The sequence below is a fragment of the Vanessa atalanta genome, chromosome W, assembly GCF_905147765.1.
Source record: "Vanessa atalanta chromosome W, ilVanAtal1.2, whole genome shotgun sequence".
NCBI classification, from domain to species: Eukaryota; Metazoa; Arthropoda; class Insecta; order Lepidoptera; family Nymphalidae; genus Vanessa; species Vanessa atalanta.
The window spans coordinates 7189508-7197576 of record NC_061901.1 but is presented as its reverse complement, the minus strand read 5'-3'; the positions used below and the strand labels follow the sequence as shown (position 1 = coordinate 7197576).

The 8069-nt window shown below is 37.2% G+C and overlaps 2 protein-coding genes across 2 annotated transcripts; both read left to right on the top strand.

Moving 5' to 3' along the window:
- Positions 1 to 3548: 3548 nt before the first annotated feature.
- LOC125075623 (putative nuclease HARBI1) lies at positions 3549 to 4523 on the top strand. Its single transcript, XM_047687331.1, is given in 4 exon segments — positions 3549 to 4026; positions 4110 to 4133; positions 4136 to 4248; positions 4251 to 4523. Coding segments are annotated over 4 exon segments (888 nt in total).
- Positions 4524 to 5209: 686 nt separating this feature from the next.
- LOC125075699 lies at positions 5210 to 5952 on the top strand. Its single transcript, XM_047687411.1, has one exon. It carries the CDS (start codon positions 5218 to 5220, stop codon positions 5950 to 5952), a length of 735 nt encoding a protein of 244 aa, XP_047543367.1. The 5' UTR covers positions 5210 to 5217.
- Positions 5953 to 8069: the final 2117 nt, after the last annotated feature.

Genomic DNA, 8069 nt, shown 5'->3' with positions numbered 1-8069 from the left:
CTTTTGACTGATGTGGATACGGCTCGCCTTGTGTACTTCAGTTATTTCCATAGTATAATGTCGTATGGCATCCTACTCTGGGGTAATGCAGCTGACATTAATACTATTTTTGTACTGCAGAAGAGGGCTATTCGTGCAATTTATAATCTGGGCCCAAAAGATTCGTTAAGAGGTAAATTTAAAGAAATTAAAATAATGACTGTAGCTTCTCAATTTGTTTTTGATAATGTTATGTATGTACGCAAAAACATAAATGATTTTCCCAGAAATTGTGACGTACATTCTGTTAACACTAGGAACAAGAATAAACTTGTTACTCCAAGTACCCGATTACACAGGGTTAGTAACTCTTTTTTGGGGCAATGTATACGTTTTTACAACAGGATCCCAGAAAACGTTTAAAATTATTCAATTATAAAATTTAAAAGAATCGTTAAAGAGCGTTTGTGTGCTAAAGGATATTACAACACTAATGACTTTTAAGTTGACTGCACACCTTGGGAATGAAATGATCGCCTCCAGGCTGTTTCAAATAACTAAAATATAATTTCCATTGTACACGGAAAATGGTAAAAAAAAAAAAAAAAATATATCCCGCTGAGTTTCTTTCACCGGTTCTTCTCAGGTCTGAGGTGCTAAATTCCGAACCGGTGATAGATTTTTGACAATCAATAAGCAAGTGTATACACTTCTATATTGAATAAAGATTTTTGACTTTGACTTTGACTTTGATATATACTTCCATGGAGATGATCTAGTTTTGTAGGTTGCTCATTGAGGACCCTGTCTTTAATGCTGCGTAGCCCCGGTGTATTTATATTTTTCAGTTTCAGGTGAGGGATTGTAATGTTCTTTGTAGTTGTATAATGTTCTGGAATTTCGGTTATTTTCAGCGGCTGTCCTTTGAGTTTATTTTAAATATTAGCGATGGTGAATTCGTCAGTGTGTAGTGAACACGTCTGCGGAATCGTGGCTAGATAACTTCCGAATAGGGTAGTAAATTCATGGCTGCTGCATTCTAACTCAACCTTCGTTGGGCGTTGGAAGATAAGAGTGTAGTACTGATCATCTAGTTGCTCTATTGTTTCTTCGTATAGCGTAATTTTAACATTTTAATAGATTGACTGGTGATGAGGGTCTGGACGCACTCTGACTTTTCTCGGGCCTGATGTCGGATGTTTTCCTCGCAGAGATATTGCTGATTAAACTTCGGGCATTCAGCCTCCATGTACATGAAAGCTTTACCATCAGTTGCTATGAGAGGGTATAGTGGGATAAAGGTATATTGGTCTTTGTTAGGAACAATTGAGAGTTTAAATAATTTGAATTGTCTAGGAGAAACAATCGGGGGGTACATGTCAGTCACCTCCTCGTGGTGTACCCTGGGCAACGGGGCCGGCTTGAGCTTGCTCGTCGGCCACGGCTAAAACTGGCGGGAGGGATGCCGCGGGGCTGCTCCTGGTACGTCCCTGATTGGCGTCAAGGCGGACCATGTGAGTGGCCTCGTTGGCTAGGAGGGAATGGGAGGGCTCGCTACTCGAGCCTTCCAGATGCTTTACACCGGCGGTCAGCGGCGGAGCCTACCATCTTATCCGCCGCAGGGCGTCAGCTTCGTTGACGCCCAGCCTCCAGTGGCGGACTCGGGGGAGTTCGCCACATTCCCGCGTGGAGGATGAGGGGGAAGGCGCGCACTAGGCGCGCTTTCCATGAATATTTAGCCGCCTTACGGCGGCTGCCGCTGGTGGGGTCGCTATTGCATGCCCTTGACGATCCCGTGGCCTCACCACTCGGCGGCATGGTGGAAACCCGAGGATGGTTTTAGTGGGTAGGACAGGGCATTAGCACTAGCGTGCCCTGGCACGGGGCATTACTTCCCGGTTGAGTCCCACATACCCGTCCCGGTCCCCCGACCGGGCGGCATGCGTAAATGCATTTCCTCCTCGTTAAACAAAAAAAAAAAGGAGAAACAATCGGGAATTTAAAAATTATTACTGTTCGCTTTCCCACATAATAATAACCGGGTCTGATAATACTATAATAATCTCTAAGATCTGCCTCTATTAACTCTTGGGAGTTATAAATGTGTCTTAGTTTATCTAAAATATCTTCTAAACTACTAGTACTTAACATGCTGAGATCGGTGCTCGATGCACGCACAAACGCTAATATATCTTCTAATCTACTTAATTCTAACATTAGGTCTTCCGCATTCTTACTAATAATTATCAATAATCGGGCAAACTATGCAAATTTAATCAGGATATTGTTTGCGTAGGCGTCATGTTCTAACAGTAACTCTAATGTGCTATTAATCTTAACTTGGTTCTGTACGATATTCGTAAAGAGTGAAATATGTTTCATCATCCATTCTTTATTTAAACTAATATGGTCATTAAATTCGGATACTAACTTTTCATTGTTACTTTCCAAGATTTCTAACGCACTATTATACTTTTCAGCATCTGTTTGATCCAGGTTACCAGTTATACTTTTGATAATAGAGCCAATACCATTAATTAAGCCTCGTTTAATTCGATGGGTATCCATATATATATATCCATAGGTATATAGCCAAGACAGACCTTAGGCAACAATATATTATCCCAAGTTATAAGAAGAAATGATATTTTATGTAGTTATAAGTAAATTTCATAAAGGACTATTTAACTTGGTACCCATTTAGATCTCACTTCTTTTGTCGTTAAAGACAATAACCAAGGTATATATCATAATATTTGACTTGGCTCTCATTTTTACATTTATGTTTTTGATGGGATATCTTTATCCAGAGTAGTTTATCATTGTACATGGAAAATGGTTAAAAAATATATATATATATCCTCCTGAGTATCTTTCGCCGGTTCTTCTCAGGTCCGAGGTGCTAAATTCCGAACCGGTGGTAGATTTTTGACAGTTAATAAGCAAGTGTAAACACTTCTATATTGAATAAAGGTTTTTGACTTTGACTTTGAGTTCTAAAATGGTTTAACTGTGAATCGATTGAATCAAGATGACATTCGAACTCAGTCAGTTCTATGTATTGAATAAAGGAATGATAGTCGGTTATGAGTTTGGCATTTCCAAGATAAAAAGGGAGGAGTCCTGGTCCATTTTCTAGGTGTTCAAGTTTTATGTCCAGAGCCAACGTCAGCTGAAGAGTTAGCAAGGTCAGTACCAGTCGAGTCCTGTAACAATTTCTTAGTCTTACGGCCGAATACTGAAACGTCACTTAAATATTTAAGTCCAACTCAACTATTTGAGACGCCGTTAAATTAAAATTTCGCATACTCAAACGTCAATTTTGAGAGGGACTCAAATTTGAGTGACGCTCAAATTTGAGTCCCTCTCAAATTTGAGTGACGCTCAAAATTAATAGCCTAAAATAACTAGCCTTTAAACACCACTCAAAGTAAAAACCGTATACTGAAACGCCACTCAACGAATGACAAATGTCAAAAAGCCCACTCAAATTATTTGAGACGCCGTTAAATTTGAGAGTGGTCGCTAGCTATCTTAAATCGTTTTTCAGTGTTTTATAAGTTTAAAAAATGTCACTATCTTCACTTTCTTCACTTTCGGACGACGAAACGACATCCCGTAACAGCCGTAAGAATGAAGAAAAGTTAAATGGCTTCGAAAAATATGATGACAACCAATTTCTAAGTCGGTTCTGTGTTTCCAAAGATACGGTATTATACCTGGAGTCATTGTTTGGCAAGGAAATCGCGCCTTTGACGAAACGCAACCGAGCCTCACAGCCAAGAGACCAAATTTTGATAGCTCTTCGATTTTACGCTACTGGCAGTTATCAAAAAGTTATAGGAGACATATTCCACGTCGAAAAAGTAACTGTTCACCGTGTGGTACATAAAGTCATAGCTGCAATAGCAAAACTCAGTTGCAATTTCATTAAAATGCCGGATTCCCAAGAACGAATAGAAGTGGCAAACGACTTTTACTCCATTGCAGGATTTCCGAGGATATTGGGAGCTATTGATTGTACACACATTAAAATCAATTCACCAGGTACCTACTTACATTAGTACAAGAAGTAGTAATATGTGTCGCTTAAATGGGAACACAATTAAATTTTTAAATTTTGTTTACAGGGGGATATCAAGCTGAAACTTTTCGCAAAAGGGTTTTTTTTCGTTAAATGTGCAAATTGTATGTGATGCGAAATTATGCATCCGAAATGTGGTAGCAAGATGGCCGGGCTTTGTACATGACAGTACAATTTTTAATGACTCTCTCATTTATGTGCACAATTTGAGCGTGGTGATTATGCAAATTTTGTGCTTTTAGGAGACAGTGGTTACCCATGTCGACATTATTTGCTTACCCCTCTATTAAATCCAAATACAATAGCTGAAGAAGCATATAATAGAGCTCAGGTATCATCGAGGGACCCTATTAAAAGGATTTTTGGTGTTCTCAAATGTAGATTTCCATGTTTACATAACGGCCTAGGAGTAAATGTAAAAAATATTCCACCAATTATTGTGGCATGTGCAGTGCTATAACATAATAGTTGAATAGAATACTTTAAACAGTGTTGAGGAAATACAAACTGATGAAACAATCCATGAAGGCAATCAGAATTTTGTTGTTCGATCATCAATAATTAATACATATTTTACTTATTAATCACTATGTTATTTTCAATTTCGTATAAGCATCTTTTAAACAATAAACTTAAATCTAATAATTTAACAATAAAAATCAGTCTCATATTTTCAAAAAAATAAGTTATTAATATTCCTTAACAAATCAGTAAATATGTTTATAAAAATATAGATAAATTTACAAAAATACTATGGTCGACCATATCGAATCTTCTCTTCCTCAATTGAAGTATTTCCATTTCTATTTTATATTTGTTATTTTCCCTTTTTTCCCTGTTTATTAAATTTTTTTTTTTCTAGTCTGGCAGTTTGTAATTTAGTTTTAAAATATTGTTCTTTAATGGATCCACGGGCAATACATTTCTTTTTTATTGTCTTTTGTTCTGCTTCTATACATTTTTTTGGCGGGTAGGACTTAATGCACCGCACAAAATTTTGCTCTTGAACTTTTTATTTTAATTAAATATACATATTCATATTTTATATACAGTGTAATGAAAAATTAATATATGTAGCTTACATTTACCGTCAGCAAGGGTTTTCGTTTAATAAAGTTCCCTCTAAACAATTACCACCAACTTAAACACTCAATATGGACTCTATCAAGCAATCACTGGCAGCCATGACAGAGTTGTTTAATAACAGGATGCAAGAGTTCCAGCACGATCTAAATAAAACCTCCTCTCCCGGATCTACGACTTCTTTGGCATCAGATTTTATTACATTTAAATCCTTTGTAATATCTGCTTTAAACACTCTTCAGTGCCAAGTAGAATTTCTTGGGAGAAGGCTTGACCATCTGGAGATGCGGCATAGACGGAAGATGCTTCTTCTTCATGGTGTCCCAGAGGAGAAGACTGAAGACATTTCGGCTCGCGTCACGGGTCTTGTAGCGGATCATCTCTTGCTTCCAAACTTTTCAAGCGCCAGCATTAAGCACTCATACCGCTTAGGCCAACGGTCAGATAAGAAACCCAGGCCTATTGTGGTAAAATTCACTGACGTTAGCATCCGCGATAAAGTTTGGTTCGCAAAAACCAAATTTAAAGGCACGGGATTAACACAGTCGGAGTTCTTGACGAAAAGCAGGCACGATGTTTTCCTCGAAGCCAGAAGACGCTTTGGCATAAATAAGTGCTGGACGCGGGACGGTTTCGTATACGTAATAGCGTCGGATGGTGCTCGTCATCGAGTTGAAAGCCTGTCGGACCTCAACAGCATACCCACTGCGTCTACTACGAAGTCGCCGGTTCAAACAAAGTCTTGTGACTCCAAAGGTGTTGACAAGGTAATTGTTACACGTACTAAGAGACTGATAAAAAAGTAATTTCTAATGTTTACTTTCTCGACTTTACTATCTTAGTACCCACTTGTTAATTTTATTTATATCTAATAATCTAGACACGCGGTAGCGTGTCAGCCAAGTTCTAGTAACAGAACTGGCGAGCAGCACCGTGTGTAATATTACACGAACCATTTGGAGCCACTTTTGACCTCCTCATAACTCAAAAACTATTTGACATAAATGTGTCAAATTTGGCTCATATATTGAGACTCGCGAGATACATATGTGTTCCAAATTTCATAAGCGCATCTCAAATGGTTATTTAGATATTCACGTCTCAAAATCGTCATTTTTATCACTGACTGACCTATAGATTAAAACTATAACCTACTTCCAGGTGACCTAGAAAGTTGAAATTTGGCATGCAGGTAGATAATTAGGCCAATATAAAGGAAAAAAATTCTGAAACTGGTAATTTTTCATCATTTTATTATAATTTTTCATTTTATTTGGTCTATTAGGAACACTACTTAGTTCCTGTAATAACTGTAATAAATGATGTAAGAACCAGCAATCAAAACTTATGACAGCTTGTCCTAATGTGGATTTTAAGGTCTTCACGTGAATATATAACAAGTTGAATACCACCCTTAAGTTTTTTAAATCCAAATATTTCCGTTTTATTACTTATCAGTATAGCCGACTTTCGTATTTATTACGTTATTAACTAGCATTTAGCGCACATCAATGGTGTAAAATCATTATACTTAAAAAAAAAATAATAATAGGCATTTCGGTACACGGCGCGCGACGCGACGCTGGAGCAGTGGGGTAGGAGCGTTGCGATTAAACCTAAACGCGGACGTGTCTGAGCGAGTGGCAACCGCGCTCATAAGAATTATTTCAATGCCTTCCGATGGAAGCTGCCTAGCCTATTCGATTGCATATTCTTTGTTTGAGTATACTAGTATACAACTAAAAAAAATATGTTTTGTGAGACTGTAGTAGTGTATGTATATCGTAACTGGGATGATTTAAGTATGTACTCTAGTGCTACAAACGGGGATCCTTATTGCTTGGAAGAATAGTATCGAGCAAGCATGCTGATGTCAGCAATTGACTGGTGAATGGGTCCAATGAAAAAATAGAGAAGGTACACTGGGACGTCGACATCAGCAATAGCGCGCGTAAAATAACAATTCAATTTAAACATAAATTAATTTGCGAACTAAAATTCAAAACCTAGTTACAGATATAAAGTAATGTACATATATGTTCAAAGGAAACAAATCTCAATTTGCTTAGCATATTCTACTACTATACTCAAATCACAAGGCCTTCGCCTTGACGGTGCTCTTCTCGACATAGGCTCCTCTATATTTAGTAAAGAGCAGGCTTACGTTGGCCTTTCTAGAGTTAAAACTTTAGATAGAGTACATCTTATCAATTTAGGTCCAAGTCAAATCAAGACACAAGAGAGCTCTATTGTAGAGTACATCCGTCTGCGCACGTTATACCACCACTACTTGGCCAAATTAAGTATAAACAGAAAACGCGTAAAAAATACCTACTAATATTTTTTATAAAAAAAGTTGTGATATCCCATCAAAAACATAAATGTAAAAATGAGAGCCAAGTCAAATATTATGATATATACCTTGGTTGTTGTCTTTAACGACAAAAGTCTAGCCAAGACAGACCTTAGGCAACAATATATTATCCCAAGTTATAAGAAGAAATGATTTTTTATGTAGTTATAAGTAAATTTCAGAAAGGACTATTTAACTTGGCACCCATTTAGATCACACTTCTTTTGTCGTTAAAGACAACAACCAAGGTATATGTATATCAAAAAGACAGCAAGCTGTTGTCATAGGCAGTGCTCGTAGTGATTTTGTACACGCAACCTCAGGTGTCCCACAGGGTTCTCTTCTAGGCCCATTATTATACAACTCTTATTTATACGACATATATAGATATTTCAAATATTCTCGTTTCTTACTATTTGCAGACGATAAGAAAATCTATAAGGCTATAAATAATATTTCGGATTGTGTGGAATTGCAGCATGACTTAAATAGTCTTTCCAATTTCTACAAAGAAAATAAAATACTCGTCAACATTAAAAAAACAGTAAATATAACATTTTCAAGAAAAGT